The sequence below is a fragment of the Jaculus jaculus genome, chromosome 5, assembly GCF_020740685.1.
Source record: "Jaculus jaculus isolate mJacJac1 chromosome 5, mJacJac1.mat.Y.cur, whole genome shotgun sequence".
NCBI lineage: Eukaryota > Metazoa > Chordata > Mammalia > Rodentia > Dipodidae > Jaculus > Jaculus jaculus.
The window spans coordinates 77,039,320-77,059,729 of NC_059106.1; the positions used below are offsets into that span (position 1 = coordinate 77,039,320).

The 20,410-nt window shown below is 44.7% G+C and overlaps 1 protein-coding gene across 3 annotated transcripts; it reads right to left on the bottom strand.

Annotated features, from left to right (window-relative positions):
- Nucleotides 1-9,862: 9,862 nt before the first annotated feature.
- Nucleotides 9,863-20,372, bottom strand: C5H1orf50 (chromosome 5 C1orf50 homolog). 3 transcript variants are annotated; one of them, XM_004670457.2, is made up of 5 exons: nt 20,093-20,243; nt 19,859-19,974; nt 13,986-14,072; nt 11,297-11,428; nt 9,863-10,793 (listed from the first exon to the last, which is right to left on the bottom strand). In XM_004670457.2, the coding sequence occupies exons 1-5, from the start codon at nt 20,169-20,171 to the stop codon at nt 10,608-10,610; spliced, it is 600 nt and encodes a 199-aa protein (XP_004670514.2). In that variant the 5' UTR covers nt 20,172-20,243; the 3' UTR covers nt 9,863-10,607. The 3 variants fall into 3 exon arrangements, with proteins under 3 accessions (XP_004670514.2, XP_045004848.1, XP_045004849.1); XM_045148913.1 differs by having other exon boundaries at nt 20,078-20,197; XM_045148914.1 differs by lacking the exon at nt 19,859-19,974 and having other exon boundaries at nt 20,093-20,372.
- Between the last annotated feature and the right edge of the window lie 38 nt (nt 20,373-20,410).

The following is a 20,410-nucleotide window of genomic DNA, read 5'->3' on the forward strand; positions in this document are numbered from 1 at the left end:
GTATTTGACAAACCGGTAGCTATGGAAAGAAATCTCTTTGCTTCCCTCCCTCCCCCCCCCCCCCGCTCTCTCTCTCTCTCCTCTCTCTCTCTCTCTCTCTCTCCCCTCTCTCTCTCTCTCTCTCTCTCTCTCTCTCTCTCTCTCTCTCTCTCTCTCTCTGTGTGTGTGTGTGTGTGTGTGTGTGTGTGTGTTTATTTATTTAAGCAAGGGAGAGAAAGGCAGAGGCAGATAGAGGGAATGGGCGCCCAGGGCCTCTTTGCCACTGCAAATGAATTTCAGAGGCATTTGCCACCTTGTGCATCTGGCTTTTCATGGGTACTGGAGAATAGAACCTGGGTCCTTTGGGTTTGCCAGCAAGTGCCTTAACTACTAAGCTGTCTCTCCAGCCTGTTTTTAATTTTCTTTTCTTTTCTTTTTTTTTTTTTTTTTTTTGAGAAAGAGAAACAGGCACACAGAAAGAGAAAATGGGTGCTCCAGGACCTCCAGCCACTGCAAACCAAGTCCAGATGCATGTGCCACCTTTTGTATCTGGCTTTAGGTGGGTACTGGGGAATCAAACTCTGATCCTTAGGCTTTGCAGGCAAGTGCCTTAACCACTGGACCATCTCAGTAGCCCTCGTTTTATTTGTGTTTGTGTGTGTTTGATATAGGGTCTCATGCTAGTCTAGGCTGACTGGAGCCCACTTTGTAGTCCCAGCTGGCCTGGAAGCTCACAGTGATTCCCCACCTCAGACTCCTAAGTACTAGGGACTAAAGGCATGTGCCACCATGCCTGCTCTTTTTTTTTTTTTTTAATTTTTTTTTATCTATTTATTTGAAAGCAGAGACAGAGAAAATGGGCATGAACTCCAGATACATGCACCACTTTGTACATCTGGCTTTATGTGAGTGGGAATCGAACCCAGTTGTTATGCTTTGTAGGTAAGCACTTTGACCTCTGAGTTATCCCTACAGCTCCAAAGATGCAAATTTGACCAAGTAACATTACTTTTTCTCAACTTTTTTAAAAAAATTATGTTTGTATGTGTACATGCATGTGGATGGATATATGTGTGTGTGCTACGACACATGTGTGGAGGTCAGAGGGTAACTTTGAGAAGCCTTTGCTCTTCTTCCACCTTAAAAAAAGAAAAAAAAAAAAAAGCTGGGCATGGTGGCTCATACCTTTAATCCCAGCACTCGGGAGGCAGAGATAGGAGGATCGCCATGAGTTGGAGGCTACCCTGAGAATACATAGTGACAGGTCAGCCTGAGCTAGAGTGAGACCCTACCTCAAAATAATAATAATAATAATAATAATAATAATAATAATAATAATAAAACCTGATTCACATCTCCCTAAGTATAGACAATACACCATAATACCCTTTCACTACCCCTACTTTCTCCCTCCCAAGTCTCCCGTCTACAGAACCAACCCCCCCTTTTTTTTTTCTTCCAAGTAGTTTCACTCTAGCCCAGGCTGATCTGGAATTCACTGTGTAGTCTCAGGCTGGCCTCAAGCTCACAGCAATCCTCCTATACTCTGCCTCCTGAGTGCTGGAATTAAAGGCAGGCACCACCAAGCCCAGCAACAGAATCCCTTCTTCTCTCCAATTAGTTTCTCTTCTATTTTGATGTCATCACTTTTTTTCTCCTATTATGCAGATCTTGTATAGGTAATGTCAGCCATTGTGAGGTCATGACTATCAAAGCCACTCTGTGCTTGAAAGACAGTATTGTAAACACTACTCCCCTTCCTTTAGTTCTTACATTCTTTCTGCCACCTCTTCCACAATGGTCCTTGGGCCTTGGCGCCACCTTCTTTGAGACAGGGTCTTTAGCTGCTACAAACAAACAACAGTCTAGCTGGCCCATGAGCTTTGGATTATGGCTCCACCTCCCAATGGAACAGTCATTATTGGGAGCACAGACACATGTGTCATTTTGCACCTGGCTTCACATGGGTACTAGAGAATCGAACTTGCAGGGGTTGTAAGCAAGCACCTTTAACCACTGAGCCATCTCCCCAGCCCCTGAACCCCTTTCTTATCTGTGAAACAGGATTACTGTGAGGATTGAAGATTATACCAAGTATTTAGCACAGAGTAAAAGTTTATTCACCACCATGATTTCTTAAGCTACAGGAAAATCATACATCCACAAAGCAGGATATTCCTAGTTTCCTTTAGGGAAGGGCAAGGAAGCAGCAGTAGCTGAGAAAGACCCTCCCCTGCCAAGTTTCCCACTTCTTCCCATTCACTTCTGTGGCAGCCGCTAGCCACGTGGCAGTGGAGTACTGGAAACTAGTTTGAACTGAGATGTACTTTAAGTGTAAAATACACACCAGCGTTTGTTAGCTCAAGACATGTAAATTTGGGCTAGAGAAATGTGGCTTAGCAGTTAAGGTGCTTGCCTGCGAAAACTAAGGACCCAGGTTCGACTCCCCAGAACCCAAATAAGCCAGGGACACATGGTGGCACATGCGTCTGGAGTTCTTGAAAAACGAAAAAGACATTATTAAAGTTCTTTTCCATGTGATGTGCATGTATGTTCATATTTTTACAGTTGCGTGTAGGTGCATGTGGAGGCCTCAGGCCTCTTTCTTGATCATTCTTCACTTTACTTACTGAGGTAAGATCTCTCACTTGAACCCAGAGCTTGATGATTTGGCTAGTCTAGTGAACCAACTTGACCAGGGATCTCACCAGTGCACTGGGATTACAGGCAGGCTGTGCTGCTCACATCCAGACTCTGGTCCTCACATTTGCCCAGCAAGTGCTTCATCTACTGAGCCATCCTTAAACTAACTCACCCTTTGACTATGTTTCCACCCTTTGACTATGGCTTCTGGCAAACTTTTGTTTTGTTTTGTTTTGTTTTGTTTTGTTTTGTTTTGTTTTGAGGTAGGGTCCCACTCTAGCCCAGGCTGAACTGGAATTCACTATGGAGTCTCAGGGTGGCCTCAAACTCATGGCAATCCTCCTACCTCTGCCTCCCGAGTGCTGGGATTAAAGGCGTGCGCCACCACGCCTGGCTTGGCAAACTTTATTTATGCACATGACTGGCACATGGTCTGTCTCTATGAACGGCACTGGTGGACTGGAATGCAGAGCTGCAGGCGTCTGTCCACACACCACTTCACTACTATGGTGTCTAACGTGTTCAGGCACTACTTCAGGTGCTGGAGACATAGAAGTACACAAAAGTTTATGTGCTCCTAGAATTTACACTTAAGTATGGGAGGAAGTGAGAAATGAATCATGTTGGTAGTGGCAGATGCTACATAAAGCAAAGTGGGATCAGAAGTCAACTGGGGCTAGAGAGACGGCTGAGGATAAAGGTACTTGCTTGCAAAGCCTGAAGGTCCAGATTCAATTCAGTACCCATGTAAAGCCAGACACTCATCCATCTGGAGTTTCTTTGCAGTGGCAAGAGGCCCTGTTTTTCCCAAACACACTCTCTCTCTCTCTCTCTCCCAAAATGATTTCTAAAAGAATTATTCTGGAGTGAGGACAGTACATACGGTGAACCCGAAGTCATAGCTGAACAAAGACACAAACCATGCAAAGATCTCTGGGGCAACAGTCTAAACAGAAGGGACAGCACATGTAAGGCTCCTTCTGCAAGAAAAGGCTTGGCATGTGGGATGAACATCATGGTTGGCATAGCAGAGACAGTGAGCACTGAGTGGTAGACCACACAGAACCTTGGCAACAAGTCTGGATTTTGAGAAACTCTTGCGAAAGGTGTTAAAAGATGCAGCTGGCAATCTCTGTGGACACACTGAAGGAAGGAGGCTTAGGCAAGCCTGGAAGCTTCTGCATTACTCCACACTAGAGATGCAGGCAGCTTGACTCCAGAACAGGGCCATGATACAGAACAGGTTCAGTGAGAGAGAGAACCAGCTATGATAATATTCCAAATCTAAATGAATACTGCAATCAAATAGGGAGTGACCCGACCTGCTTATGACAACAGAAGCCACCTGTAGTCCTTCCAAGCTGCAACCCCTCAAGAGAAGACAGATGCCTTCTGCACACAGTTTCCTTCCTTCTTCTCCCCTTCTCCCTTAAAGTTTTTAGTTTTTCTGTTTGTTGTTTTGGTTTCTTGGGGGTTTTGTGTTCATTTGTTTTGTTTTGTTTTTTTAATTTTTAAATTTTTATTAACATTTTCCATGATTATAAAAAAAAATCCCATGGTAATTCCCTCCCTTCCCCCTGACACTTTCCCCTTTGAAATTCCATTCTCCGTCATATTACTTCCCCATCTCAATCTTGTTTTGTTTTTTGAGGTAGGGTTTCGCTCTAGCCCAGGCTAACCTGCATCACTTAACAGCTTTACATGGATGCTATTGACAGAATTTGTAGGCAAGGACCTTTAACCACTGAGCTATCTCCCCACCCCGTGCTCATAGGTCTTCGTGGCAGAGACACAGGCTGTTTGAGTAGTGTAGTGTCAGGGAAGTTATTTCTCCAGCCTCAGTATAACTCCTCTGCATGCATCACTAAAGGCCCATACAATATCTCATTCTCATCATTTTTTTTTCTGTTGCTACATAAACTAACCTCATTTATTACAGGTTAGGAATGTCTCAAATGGCAGTGCTTCTACTTGGCCTTCAGTCTTCTGACCGCAGCCTGGACTGTGTCAGCAGAAGTCATGTTAGGTCCAGGACCCACCAGTCACTGTTGTTCTGCAGGAACCGGTGTCAGATGCCCACAGCCCTGTCTCTTCATCTTGGTTTTGCCACAGAAGGAGCAAGTGTACTTGACATGCTGGCCGATTTCAATTTTCTTCACCATTTTCCATGTACTTACTGACGATGCCCACCTTGGTGTTGACCTCCTTGGTGCGTGTGGTCATGTTGCTGTGACCTGAGCCAGACCACAGTGCTCTCATTCTCATCTCGCTCTCATTGCTATTGTTTTTAGATAGTCTCTTGCCATGTCATAGAGGCTGGCCTGCAACTCCCATCCTTTCTCTTGCCTCAGTCTTCCAAGTGCTGGGATTACAGTCATGTATCACCACACCCAGTTTTCCGTATGTTTGTGGAATGCACGGCTTTCTACAGGCAAGGCAAGCACTCCACCAAGCTACACCCAGCTTTCTATCACTTTTGTATTGTATTGTGTGTGTGTGTGTGTGTGTGTGTGTGTGTGTGTGTGTGTGTGTGTGAGAACAGAGGTCAGAGGAGAACATGATGTTTCCTTCCTCTTGTTCTTCCTCTGCTTGTTTCCTTGAGATGGAGCCTCTCACTGAAACAGGAGCTGCTGTTTTCAATCAGACTGACTGACCAACAATTCTGTGGTCTATACTGCTGATAGGACTGGGGTTACAGAAGTATACTTCCAACATATGGATGCCTGGGAATTGTATACAGGATGAATTAAACCGTCTTAAGACCTTTACGTTTATTTGTTTATTTATTTATTTATTTTTCAAGGTAAGGTGTCACTCTAGCCCAGGCTGACCTGGAATTCACTATGTAGTCTCTGGGTGGCCTCGAACTCACAGTGGTCCTCCTACCTTTACCTCCCGAGTGCTGGGATTAAAGGTGTGCACCATCACACCTGGTAGGATTGTGGGTTTTTTGTTTGGTTGGTTGGTTTTTTGGTTTTTCAAGGGTAGGGTCTCATTCTGGCACAGGCTGACCTGGAACTCACTCTGTAGTCTCAGGGTGGCCTCCAACTCATGGCGATCCTCCTACCTTTACCACCTGAGTGCTGGGATTAAAGGCATGCGCCACCACGCCTCGCCTGTGCTTTAATCTGACCTCTACCACTTGCAATCTGTATAACCACAGGTCACCTTCAGAACCAGAGCACATGCAACAGGAACACACACCTCAAAGACAGTGGCATACACGAAGATTAGATCAAGAGCACACTTAGCAGCATAAAACTTCACTAGGCATTATCATCTTTCTACCTACAACTCCAGGACTGTTAAATGTTTAAGGGACTTACTAGTAACAACTTGAGAAGGCAAGTACATAGCAAGGCATCACCCCAGATCCCTGGGATGAAGAAGGGAGCTACAGTTAACCATTACATCCAGTGAGCCTGAGAAGGGCCAGCAAGGTAGACAACCGAAGCAAATATAGATAGATCACTGTTATGGACAATATCAGCAATGCCTTTCTTACCCTTATTTTGTGAATGGATCAATACATTCAAGCCAGAAATTCAAGCACTATGTGTATAATTTCTTCTCCCTTACATTTTATTAGTCAACAAGATGACATTCTATTATACTTAAAATGCTATGCTTCATCCAATCAGATGCTATCCATTGTGAAGACATGCCATCTTGTAGCTCTAAAAGAAAAAAGTACTTGTGACAGGCCATAGGTTTTTATTTTAAAATTACTTTTATTTATTTGGAAACAGTTAAAAAGAAGGGAAAGAATGGCCCTGGCAGGGACTCCAGCCGCTGTAAACAAACTCCAGATGCATGATCCACTTTGTCCATCTGCCTTCATGTGGGTCCTGGGGAATCAAACCTGTGTCATTAGCTTTGCAGGCAAGCGCCTTAACGGCTAAGCCAGAGGGGAAACAAGGAATGCAGCTGGAAGGTTACTGTGTCAAGGTTGACAGTCAAGTCCAAATCTCTAACTTTACCACCACACTAAATCACTCTGTAATACTGCCTGCTACCCAGGAATGAGCTTTCTTTCTCAAGTAAGCACGGTGGCAGAGAGATCCTAGGTCTGCTCAATGACCCTACCTTCTAGTATTCAAGCTCTGTGTAAGTCCTTCCTCTAAGTGGGGGTTGGCCCAGGGTCTTGCTTCTGAGCAACAGGATGCAGCTAAGGTGCTTTCACTTCTGTGACCCAACTATGTAAGATGGAACTCCACCACTCCAGCAGCCTCCCATGCTTTCTGCTATGATGAAGGGAGTTTCACGTTAGAGATTCATGTGTCAAGAAACTGAGGGAGGGCCAGGCGTGGTGGCGCACGCCTTTAATCCGAGCACTTGGGAGGCAGAGGCAGGAGGAACACCATGAATTTGAGGCCACCCTGAGACTACACAGGTCAGCCTGAGCTAGCATGAAACCCTACCTTGAAAAACCAAAAAGAAAAAAGAAAGAAACTGAGGGAGGGCTGGTGAAATGGCTTAGTGGTTAAGGCATTTCCCTGCGAACCCTGGTTCAATTCCCCAGGACACATGTAAGCCAGATACACAAGGAGGTGCATGTATCTGAAGCTTGTTTGCAGTGGCTAAAGGCCCTGGTCTACCCATTCTCTCTATCTGCCTCTCTCTCTCAAATAAATAAAATATTAAAAAAGAAACTTTAAGCTGGGCATGGTGGCGTATGCCTTTAATCCCAGCACTCAGGAGGCCGAGGTTGGAGGATCACTGTGAGTTCAAGGCCAGCCTGAAACTACATAGGGAACTCAGATCAGCCTAGGCTAGAGTGAGACCGCACTTCGAAAAACCAAAAGAAAAAGATGACTTTCAGGCTGGACAGATGGCTTAGCCATTAAGTGCTTGCCTGTGAAGCCTAAGGACCCCGGTTCGAGGCTCAGTTCCCCAGGTCCCACGTTAGCCAGATGCACAAGGGGGCGCACGCGTCTGGAGTTCGTTTGCAGAGGCTGGAAGCCCTGGCGTGCCCATTCTCTCTCTCTCCCTCTATCTGTCTTTCTGTCTGTCGCTCTCAAATAAATAAATAAAAATTAAAAAAAAAAAAAAAGATGACTTTCAATCTGAGGTGTGGTGGCTCATATTATAATCACGGCACAGAAGGCTGGGGGCAGGACGACTGCCATGTCAAACCCCAGGCCAGGCCATAGTAAGTTCCAGGTCACCCTTGGTTAGAGAAACCCTGTTTCAAAATAATGAAACCTTGTTTCAAAATAATAAACAAGAATTCCAGGGCTGGAGAGATGGCTTAGCGGTTAAGCACTTGCCTGTGAAGCCTAAGGATCCCGGTTCGAGGCTCAATTCCCCAGAACCCACGGGGCGCACACGTCTGGAGTTTGTTTAGTGACTGGAGACCCTGACGCACCCATTCTCTCTCTCTTTCTCTCTCTCTCTCCCCCTTTCTCTCTGTTGCTCTCAAATAAATAAATAAAAATAAACAAAAAATTTTAAAAAAAAGAATTCCAGGTTAGCCTGGGCTAGAGCAAGAGCCTACGTGGAAAAACAAAACTAACAAAAAAATAAATAAAAAACAATTAAATCTGATGTAACTCAAAACTTGAGAAAAACAGGTCAATTGTTTTCCTTGTTTTGTACTTTCTGCCTCATTCAGTCTTCCACATTATCTTTTTTTTTTTTAATTATAAACTGGGTGTAGTGGTACATGCCTTTAATCCCAGCACTTGGGAGGCAGAGGTAGAAGGATTGCTGTGAGCTGGAAACCAGCCTGGGAATAAAGGAAGGATGGAGGAGAGAAGGAGGGAAAGAAGGAAGGATAGATGGATGGATGGATATTTAAGGGCTGGAGAGATGGCTTAGTGGTTAAGACGCTTGCCTGTGAAGCCTAAGGACCCAAGTTCAATTCCCCAGTATTCATGTAAGCCACATGTAAAAAGTGGTGCAAGTATCTGGAGTTTGTTTGCAGTGGCTGAAGGCCCTGACATCCTCTGTCCCTCTCTCTCCCCCTCACTCTAGCCCACACTGACCTGGAATTTACTATGCAATCTCAGGGTGGCCTTGAACTCACAGTGATCCTCCTACTTCTGCCTCCCAAGTGCTGGGATTAAAGACATGTGCCACCATACCTGGCAAATTAAAATATTTTTTTTAAAAATGGATACCAAAAAAAAAAAGAAGAAAACCAACCTGGACTACAAAGTGAGTTCCAGGTCAGCCTAGGCTAAAGTGAGAACCTATCTCAAAAAAATTATATATAATTTATATAATTATGCAAATATATATATATAATTTTCCATTATACTTATTTGAAAAATTGATGGAGAGGAAGAGAGTTTGGATGCATCAGAGCCTCTTCCCACTACAAACAAATCCAGGTGCATGTGTCACTTTGTGCATCTGGTTGTATGCCGGTACTGGGGAACTGAACCCAGGCCATCAAACAAGTGCCTGTAACTGCTAGCCATCTCCTCAGCCCTTGTCCACAGAATGTTGAAGTCACCACTAAATGGCCTATATTGCTGCAGGGCTGAGTTCACACCTTCCTTCTTAGGAAGGTGACAAGTCACCAGCAGCCCTCTACATCTCTTCCAATTCACTTTTCTTCTTCCAGTTGTTTTGTTTGTTTTTTTTTTTTTGTTGTTGTTGTTATTAAGGCAAGATTTTGCTCTAGTTCAGGCTAACCTGAAACTCATTCTGTGCCTCAGGTGGCCTTGAGTTCATAGCAATCCTCTTCCCTTGGCCTCCTCAGTTCTGGGATTAGAGGGCACCACCACAGCTGGACTTCTTCCAATTCTTTTATATAGTTTATTTATTTGAGAGAGAGAATGGGCATGCCAGGGCCTCCAGCCACTGCAAACGAACTCCAGATGTATGAGCCACTTTGTGCATCTAGCTTTATGTGGGTACTGGGGAATCAAACCTGGGTCCTTAGGCTTTGCAGGCACCTTAACCACTAAGCCATTCCTCCAGTCCTTCTTTCAATTTTTTGTTTTGTTTTGTTTTTTTGAGGTAGGGTCTTACTCTAGCTCAGGTTGACCTGTAATTCACAATGTAGCCTCAGGGTGGCCTCGAACTCGTGGCGGTCCTCCTACCTCTGCCTCCTGAGTGCTGGGATTAAAGGCATGCACCACCATACCCGGCTTCTTCTTCCTTTTTTTTTTTTTAATAAATTTTTATTTATTTATTTATTTGAGAGCAACAGACACAGAGAGAAATACAGATAAGAGGGAGAGAGAAAGAATGGGCGCGCCAGGGCTTCCAGCCTCTGCAAACGAACTCCAGACGCGTGCGCCCCCTCGTGCATCTGGCTAACATGGGACCTGGAGAACCGAGCCTCGAACTGGGGTCCTTAGGCTTCACAGGCAAGCGCTTAACCGCTAAGCCATCTCTCCAGCCCATTCTTCTTCCAATTCTTAAACCTGAGTTTCAAGGTGATGCTCCAAACCTGGCTTCAGACCCTCTAGACTCTCACTGGACAGAAAGGGCACAAAGGCAACCCTCCCCAGTGGTATAGACACTCAGGGATCACACTCTTACCCAGCCACACCAAGTTGGTCTTTTTTAAAATCATTCTCCATTAGCCAACATTGGGGTTTCTGGATGAATCTGAAGTTGGCATGGTACCACCTATAAGACAACTTCAACCCCATCCTGAAATAAAAGACAAGACTGTTCCTTCTGGAAAATGAGCTACCATCTTTCTATGGAAAAGGGAATTTTCTCTCTCATGCTTTGGCTTAAGGGAAGAACAGGTGGGCATGTTGAAAGTACTAGCCAATCCTCTGAAATTGACTGGCTGGGCACCTGTGCCCCCAAGATGATCCCCAAGGGAGTGCAAGATTTCCTACCACCCCAACTGAGAGCAAAAAAACCAACAGCATTTATATTCAACAGTTTCCTCCCAAGAAGTTCTGATTCACCAGCATGTCCTCAGTTCTCAAGACCGACCCATCAAGTGGAGAATGGAGGCAACAAGGAGGTGGCAGTCAGGCCATGTCATGAGGGCTGCTGGTCAGAGTCCATGCTCAGTGAGTCAGTCCCTGCAAGGTGGGCTCAGTGCACGGGGGCAGGGACATTGGCTGGCTTAGGAGCTTGTCCATAATGCTGATGTTAGCATCTCTCTTCTCAATGTCCTCATATGGGGTCCAGGACAAGTCATGCTGTAGCTTGTAGGCACCAAGGAAGTCATGTGGACAACTTGTTCCCCATTCCTAGAAAAGTCAAAGGAGTAGATCCTCATCAGGATAGGCTATAAACAGTTATACTTAGCCCATAAATTTCTGTTTTGGCTTTTCACTTCAGACTAGTCAGTTCCATTCTTGGAAGTGATGTAACATATCAGATCCCTCTCACCAGAGATAATGACTCATTCAAGCACATGTATTTTTCAAGCAATCATTCAAGCATATATATTTTTACAGCTGGGCTCATTCTACTCCTGGTTTTCTAGGAAACTACTGACCAATCTGCATGTGTACATTTTCCGTCATACAAGCCAAGAAGATCTCAAAGGCTTGAAGAAATTCTTGGGCAAAGAATGAATGAGCCAGGCATAGTGGCACATGCCTTTAGTCCCAGCACTTGGGAGACAGAGGTAGGAGGATCGCTGTTTGAGGCCACCCTGAGAATACATAGTGAATTCTAGGTCAGCCTGGGCGAGTGAAACCCTACCTTGAAAAACAAACAAACAAAAGGAATGAATGAATGCTCTTACCTCTGGAGAAATAATAGAAAAGTACTGCTGACCACTCTCCCGTCTATAAAGATAGTAAATGTTGCCAGGTTTTTTCACCATATTACAAGGTACGTGGTGCAAGTCGGCATCTCTACGAGCTTCTTCCAGTACCTACAAACCCCACACACGTGTAAGAAATGAAGGTCGAGAAATACAAGGCATTCATACTCAGACACCATCCTAGCCAGAATCTGACAACTTGCAATCCTTGGGATCTAATGAATCACTACAGGACCCAAATGATTGTGAAGAAATACAAGCTGGAAAGAAAAAAATGCCACTAAAAGAATATGTTTTAGGGCTAGAATGATGATGGCTCAGCAGTTAAAAGGTACTTCTTTGCAAGGCTTGATGGCCTGGGTTTGATTCCCCAGTATCCATGTAAAGCCAGATGCTGAAAATATCCCATGCATCTAGAATTCGTTTATAGTGACAGGAGGCTCTGGTGTACCCATACTCTTTTTCTCTGTCTTTCTCTCTCTCTCTCTCTCTCAAATATAATAAAAACACATTTTAAAAGTATTTAAAAAATTATATTTTTAAATGTTAAGTATTCTTGGCATTGAGTGATTAAGTTTCTTTCCTCTTTTTCTGTGTACTACATCTGATTGTATCCAAAAGACCAAGAAGTGATGCTCTTTTTCTGTGTTAGGTGTATTCTTGGTTTTGGGGGGGCTTGGGGGTTTTTTGTTGTTGTTTTGTTTTTCAAGGCAGGGTCTCAACTCTAGCCCAGACTAACCTGGAATCCACTATGTAGTCTCAGGGTGGCCTTGAACTCATAGTGATCCACCTACCTCTGCCCTCCTGAGTGCTAGGATTAAAGGTACATGCCACCACACCTGGCTCATTTATTTATTTATTTGGATTTTCAAGGTAGGCTTTCACTCTAGCTCAGGCTGACCTTGAATTCACTATGCAGTCTCAGGGTGGCCTTGAACTCACAGCGATCCTACTACCTCTGCCTCCCACGGGCTGGAATTAAAGGCATGAGCCACCATGCCTGGCTCTATTCCTTGGTTTGTTTCTTTTTTTAAGTATTTTTTTTATTTAAAAAAAATGGGGGCTGCAGAGATGGCTCAGCAGTTAAGGCACTTGTCTCCAAAGCCTAACAATGAGGGTTTGATTCCCTAGTACCCACATAATGCCAGATGCACAAAGTGGCACATGCATCTGGAAGTTCTTCTGCAGTGTCTAGAGGGCCTGGTGTGCCCCTTACCTATCTACCTCTATTTATCTCTCTCTGCTTGTAAATAAATAAGTAAATACAATTAAAAAAAATTTCCCCCATAAATGGCTTTACCACACTGAACTTTCTCCTTGTTAAAAAATAAATAAATTAGGGCTGGCCGGGCGTGGTGGTGCACACCTTTAATCCCAGCACTCGGGAGGCAGAGGTAGGAGGATTGCCGTAAATTCAAGGCCACCCTGAGAATACAAAGTGAATTCCAGGTCAGCCTGAGCTAGAGTGAGACCCTACCTTGAAAAACCAAAAAATAAAAATAAATAAATAAACAAATTAGGACTGGAGAGATGGCTTAGCGGTTAAGTGCTTGCCTGTGAAGCCTAAGGACCCTGGTTCGAGGCTCGATTCCCCAGGACCCACTTTAGCCAGATGCACAAGGGGGCGCACGCATCTGGAGTTCGTTTGCAGTGGCTGGAAGCCCTGGCGTGCCCATTCTCTCTATCTCTGCCTCTTTCTCTCTGTCACTCTAAAATAAATAAAACAACAAAAAAAATTTTTAAAAATAAATAAATAAATGAAGCCAGGAGTGGTGGCACACGGCTTTAATCCCAGCACTTGGGAGGCAGAGATAGGTGGATCACTTTGAATTCAAGGCCACCCTGTGGCTAAACAGTGAATTCCAGGTCAGTCTAGATTAGAGCAAGACCCCACCTTGAAAAACCAAAAATAAATAAATTAAATTAAATAGAATATCCCAGCATGCGTTTAGTTCCAATGCTCAGGAGGCTGAGGTAGAAGGATCACTGTGAGTTCAAATCCAACTGGGACTACAGAGTGAGTTCCAGGTCAGCCTGGGCTAGAGTGAGAGACCCTACCTCGAGATAAGTAAATAAATAAAATAACCAACCTACACTTAACATCTGCCATGGTCTCGATGTCATTTGCCCCCTAAAGTTTCATATACTGGGAACCTGGTCATTAGTGTGGTGATACAAGAGCTAATGGAAGAAGAGAGCCTAGAGGAAGGAAATACTGGTCTGAAGGGAGCTTTGAGAGAGGAAGAGTGAAGGAAGGCGGGAGAGTGTGTTGTTTTAAAAGCCTGGGTCTAACATCTGAATCTCTGGCTTCCTATTTGGAGATGTGGACTCTCCTCCCCATATGTCTTGCCATGACTACAGGTGACCAAGAGGACTCTTTCCCAGGGCTCAGCCATGCCAGCACCATGCCCTTAAACCTCTACCACTGTGAGCCAGGTAAAACTGCTTAAAATGTTAGCCTATGTCAGACATTTCAGCACAGCGACACAACATGGACTAGTGTAACCTCTTAAACATACCCCTTCCATGTTTCTCAAAACTTCTGCACATCTAGAAGATACTGAGAATATCTTACAATGATTACAAGCAAGTTCATCCAATCCCCTGAACTAAACAAGAAGGAAAGCTAGTCTAAATTGAACTGGCCTGCATCCTGCAACTTTCTTACCTTCCTAGCTTGTTCTTGCAAATGCTGGATTTGCTCAGCTATGACCGTCAGCTTGTTGGAAGCATTTGCTCGGATGAATTCATCAGCCTACAGGTGAAAGAAAGTCCAAGTCTGGAGTGAAAAAGCAAGAGGCTTCTTTCATGTTCTCACTTAGATCCCAGTGGGAAGAGTTATGTCGACATCTGTGCTTTGCCAAAAGCATTCTTTCCACTCTATTGTGTAAATTCCCACAGGCCCAAAGGCCCAGCTCAAATCGCACTAGTTATGAGAAGCCCACCTGATGTGACTCCACATACCGAACTAAATGGTCTTTGTCTACAGCCACTGCTTTCCACTTTAGTCACACTCAGCTTCCTTGGTCCTATTACCCCTCTGGCTCTTGCCATCAAATAGAGTAAGTGTGCCCTCCCCTCCATCTAATCCATCATTACCCTTGCTCTCTGCATAATTCAGCTCCCACACTTTGCTGGTCTTACATCTCCCATTTGGCTTTTTCACTGTGGAACCCAGGCTGGCCTCAAACTTGCAAACCTCCTGCTTCTACTTCCCGAGTGCTAGGATACAGGTGTGCACCGACACAACCAGTCCACTTGTTTCCTCATGTTTAAACTTTTCTTAAATAAGGGATGGGCTTTACACAAATGAAAACCAAAACTGTGATGTGGCTCTTTAACCGCTGAACCACCTCTCCAGCCTGAAATGGCTCTTACCATCTGGCAATGCAAGGCTCTGTATGTATCTGCTAATCAGACCATGACATCATGTGGATTACCTATGTCATCCCTACTTAAAAGTTTAACTTGGGGACTGGAGAGATGGCTCAGCAGTTAAGGTGTTTGCTTACAAAGCCAAACAACCCAGGTTCAATTGCCCAGTACCCACATAAAAACAGATGTACAAAGTGGTGCAAGTATCTGGAGTTTGTTTAAAGTGGCTAGAGGCTCTGGCACTCCCATTCTCATTGTCTCTCTGCTTGCAAATAAAGTTTTGGGTTTTTTTTTTTTTTTAACTTGGGCTAGGCATGGTGGCATATGCCTTTAATCCTAGCACTCGAGAGGCAGAGGTAGGAGGATCACCATGAGTTCAAGGCCACCATGAGACTACATAGCAAATTCCAGCAAGACCCTACCAGGAAAAAAAAAGTGTTGGCACAAGCATCTGGCATTTGTTTGCAGTGGTAAGAGGCCTTCGTGCACCCACATACATACTTACATACAAACATACATACACACATGTCACATGCAAATAAATTAATCTGGGGGCTGGAGAGATGGATCAGCAGTTAAGGCGCCTGCTTGCAGAGCCTAATGACCCGAATTCAATTCCACAGTACCCATGTAAGGCCAGATGCACAAAGTGGTACATGCCTCTGGAGCCCATCTGCAGCAGCTGGAGGTCCTGAAATGCCCATTCTCTCTCTCTCTCTCTCTTCTGTCTCTGCTTGCAAATCAAAAAAAAATAAAAATTTCTAAAAAGTTGGGCATGGTGGCACACGCCTTTAATCCCAACACTCAGGAGGCAGAGGTAGGAGTACTGCCATGAGTTCAAGGTCACCCTACAACTACATAGTGTATTCCAGGTCAACCTGACCTAGAACAAGACCCTACCTCAAAAAAATAAGTAAATTTTGACTTATGTCTGCATTCCTGACATTTAAAATGTATTTTAAGCCATGCATGGTGGCACATACCTTTAATCCCAACACTCAGAAGGCAGAGATAAGAGGATCACCGTTGAGTTCGAAGCCACCCTGAATAATTAATTCCAGGTCAGCCTGGACCAGAATGAGACCCTACCTCGAAAAATCAAAAATAAATAAAATAACATAAAATGTATTTTAGGGCTGGAGAGATGGCTCAATGGCTAAGGTGTGTGCTTGCAAAGTCTGACGACCTGTGTTTGATTCTTCAGTACCCACATAAAGCCAGATGTACAGCAGCACATGCATCTGGAGTTTATTTGCAACAGCTGGAGGCCATGGTGTGCCCATCCTCTGTCTCTCCCTCACCCCTCTCTGCCTACAAATAAATAAAAATACTTTAAAATAAGATGTATTTTAAAATACTACATTGTGAAGCCAGATACAGTGGCACACAGGTAATAATCTCTCATACTTGTGAGGCTGAGGCAGGAACATTGCTGAAGGTCAGAAGTTCAAGGCCAGCCTACAGAGCATAGCCATAGTCCTTTGCTAAACAGAGACTACAAAGTTCTGATATACACACAAGGCTGCTTGTCATGTGCCAAATAATACAACTGAAAAGTAAATCTTACAGAGACTAGGAGTCAGTTCATATGCTGGAAAGGGCTGTCACTCAGACATCAAAACTCCCAGCTTACTTTCAAAATTGATTAAAGGGCTAAACAGATGGATTAGCAGTTAAGGCATTTGCCTGAGAAGCTTAAGGACCCAGGCTCATTTCCCCAATCCCTATGTAAGCCAGATGTACAAAGTGACTCATGCATGTGGAGTTCATGTGCAGTGGCTAGATGCCTCTTTCTCTCTCTCAAATAAATAGCTAAATTTAAAAAAATGATTTAAGGAATGGAGGAATAAACACACTTGCTTGCAAAGCCTGATGGCCCAGGATTCAATTCCCTAAAATACACTTAAAGCCAGATGCACAAAGTGGCATATGAGTCTAGAGTTTGTTTGCAGTGGTTAGAGGCTCTGGCTCACCAGTTTCCTCTCTTTGCTTGCAAATAAATAACTACTGGCAGCAATCAGTCTAAGAAAAAAAATAAGATTAAACTTGAACTTGAGCTAAGAAGTATTAAAGAATTTGCTAATTAGTTGAGGAATTTTTTTAATTTTTGTTTATTTTTATTTATTCATTTGAGTGACAGAGAGAGAGAGAGAGAATATATGAATATGGGCGCACCAGGGCCTCCAGCCACTGCAAACGAACTCCAGACACATGCAACCCCTTGTGCATCTGCCTTATGTGGGTCCTGGGGAATCCAGCCTCGAACCGGGGTCTTTAGGCTTCACCACTAAGCCATCTCTCCAGCCTAGTTGAGGAATACTACAGTAGAAATATAAGCCAGTGTTATAAGTGAAAAGAAAATGGTGTCAATCATTTATCTGTTCCTCAAATACGTATCAAGATTCACTGTGTCAGACATGCTGGGCACTCAGTGCGTTGGCAAATACAGGACTAAGTCCCTCCTCTATCCTGGTGTGGTAGGGCATGCCCATTATCCCTGTACTTAGAAGCTTTAAGCACGAGGGTCTCAATTTTGAGGCCACTCTGGGCTACACAGTGAGAGTCTGTCTTGAAAGAAAAAAAAGACACATGAAATTTTAAGTTTTCTAATAGTCACACTGAAAGCAAAAATAGGCAAGCCAGGCATGGTGGTGCACGCCTTTAATCCCAGCAATCGGGAGGCAGAGGTAGGAAGACTGCCGTGAGTTCAAGGCCACCCTGAAACTACATAGTGAATTCCAGGTCAGCCTGGGCTAGAGAGAGAGCCTACCTCAAAAAACTGAAAAAAGCTGGGCGTGGTGGTATACACGCTTTTAATCCCAACACTTGGGAGGCAGAGGTAGGAGGATCACCACGAGTTCAAGGCCACCCTAAGACTACACTGTGAATTCCAGGTCAGCCTGGAACAGAGTGAGACCCTACCTCAATGGGGGAAAAAAAAAGAAGGAAGGAAGGAAGGAAGGGAGGGAGGGAGGGAGGGAGAGAGGGAGGGAGGGAGGGAGGGAGGGAAAAATAGGCAAAACGGGGCTAAAGAAAGAAAAAGAAAAATAGGCAAAATGGGGCTGGAGATGGTTTAGTGGTTAAGGCACTTGCTAGTGAAGCCTAAGGACTCAATTCCCCAGTACCCACATGAGCCAGATACACAAGGTAGCACCTGTATCTGGAGTTGGTTTGCAGTGGCTGGAGGCCCTGATGTGCCCATTCATTCTTTCTCTGTGTGTCTCTCCCTCCCTCTCTCTCAAATACATAAACAACATATTAAAACAATGGGCAAAATTAACTGATTATATATTTTATTCAATCCAATATTTCAAAACCAAATTCAACATTTAATCAATATATTTAAGAATTACTGATATATGTTATATTTCACATTAAGTTCCCAAAATGCAGTATATTTTATTCAGGCATTATAATAAACATGATGGCCACTCAGGACACAACCAAATGTTGTTTGCCCTAGATTTTGACCTTGACAACTTCCCCTCCCCCACCCCCAACAAATGATCTGATGAAACAGACACATGATATTCTCCAAATCCATAAAAGTTCTACTTTGCACCCACCACTCTTAAAAAAGAGAGAGAGAGAGAAGGCACTGGGTTTTTAATTAAAAGCTTTCCCAAGCTTTTGAATTTTTCTTAAATGAAACAGTAGAGATGGTTATGTGAGGGATTTGAGGACATTAATCATTAACTTTTTGAGCAAAAGAAAGACTTTTGGATATGGCTAAGGGTAAATCTGATAGTGTGTACAAGAATGCAGGGGTGATATTAATAAAATAAATAAATCTTTAAAAAATTAGAAAAAGGGGGGCTGGAGAGATGGCCTTGAGGTTAAAGTACTCGCAGTGAAACCTAAGGACCCAGGTTCAATTCTTCAAATACGTATCAAGATTCACTGTGTCAGATGCACATGGTGGCGCAAGCATCTGGAGTTTGTTTGCAGTGGCTAGAGACCCTGGCGTGCCCATTCTCTCCATATACATCTAACAAATAAATAAAATGAAATTTAAAAATTAGAAGAATACAGAGCTGTAAAGCATCCTCTGGTGTACTGAAAAGGACATCTTGGTAAGAAGGATCTTGGTTTTCTCACTTAGACCTAGGAGCACTCCTACTTCAATTTACAAATAAGACAATGAGGTCCAGAGAGAATTAATTTGTCTGAAGCTAATGTGTCCAAAACTTCCAATGTTTCTCCCATCATTTTGAGCTTCTTCATTATTTTACCTGTTTTAATAATCAATGTCAAAACTATGAGCTTAGGGGGCTTGGAGAGATGGTTCAGCAGTTAAAAGATTCTTGCTTACAAAGGCTGCCAGCCCAGATTCCATTTCCCAATATCCACATAAAGCCAGAAGCACAAAGTGGCCCATGTGTCTGAAGTTCGTTTGCAGTGGCAGCAGGCCCTTACACGCCCATACTTACTCTCCAACCCCTTTCTCTCATAAATAAATATGAACTTAGGAATATGTCCAGTGAATGAAAACAGGACAAAACCGAGTCCTTGCCCTCCTAAGATACTGAAATGCATTCGGGAGGCAGAGGTAGGAGAACTGCCAAGAGTTCAAGGTCAGCCTGAGACTTCATAGTGAATTCCAGGTCAGTCTGGGCTAGAGCAAGACCCTACCTCCAAAATCCACCCCCCCCCCAAAAAAAGGTTGAAATTCGCTAGATGTGATAGTATACGTCTGTACATCTGGAGGCTGAGTTAGTTCTAAGCCAGCCTGAGCTATACAGCCAAGGCGAAACTCTCCCTCAAAATTAAAAGAAAAAAAAGTTGAAGTTGTTCTACAAGATCTTGGGTACAGATAAAAGATCCTGCAAGAGGGAGCAGCATATAACAAGTGCACAAAGCATCGTTAAAGAATTTGAGTGGAGCCGGGCGTCGTGGCACACGCCTTTAATCCCAGCACTCGGGAGGCAGAGGTAGGAGGATGGCCATGAGTTCATGCCACCCTGAGATGACAGAGTTAATTCCAGGTCAGCCTGGACCAGAGTGAGACTCTACCTCGGAAAAAAAAAAAAATTGAGAGTGATCCTCTTCATGTATGTGTGAAATGGAAGAGTAACTTCCACACTAGCCAAGAGCCAGTGAAACAGTGCGAGGTCCGAGTCGAAAGCGAAGATGGGTCAGTTCCCGGGGCGGGACGCGCCTCCTCACCTTCTGCACCTGCTCGGCGAGCGCCACGAGGTCCGCGGGGTCTCCGACCCGGTGGGTGTGGTAAGGGCTCACGAGAGCCAGGCCGCCGGGGGTGGCGGTGCGCTCCACCAGGGCTCCTGCGACACACACCCAGGAACAGAGGCGTCAGCCCCAACCCTCGGCCTCCCGCGAGGCAGCAGACACGAACTGCCCGGCCCGGGCTTCGAAACCTCAGCCCACCTTCGCCCCGCGTACCTCCCTGGCCCGCAGCCGCTGGCACTGTTGGGCTTTCCGTGCCTCCTCCGGGCGGCCGGGGCGCCGCAGCGTGCTCCATGTCTGCGCCTGGACACCACCACTCCCAGCAGCGCAGTGCCAGGCGGAAAAGCAAACACACAACGGCTTGTGGGCGGAGCTTCCATATTCCCTGACCATTGGCTGTCAGCACGAATGATCGCGGCCTGAGTGCAGAGGCGGGGTTCGGATTGGTCGAAAGCGTAAGGAGGCGGTGCAAGCCTTATGAGCATGCGCCGCTCAGCTTAGGAGGTGGCCTGCTCCTCGGAGGCGGCGCTTCGG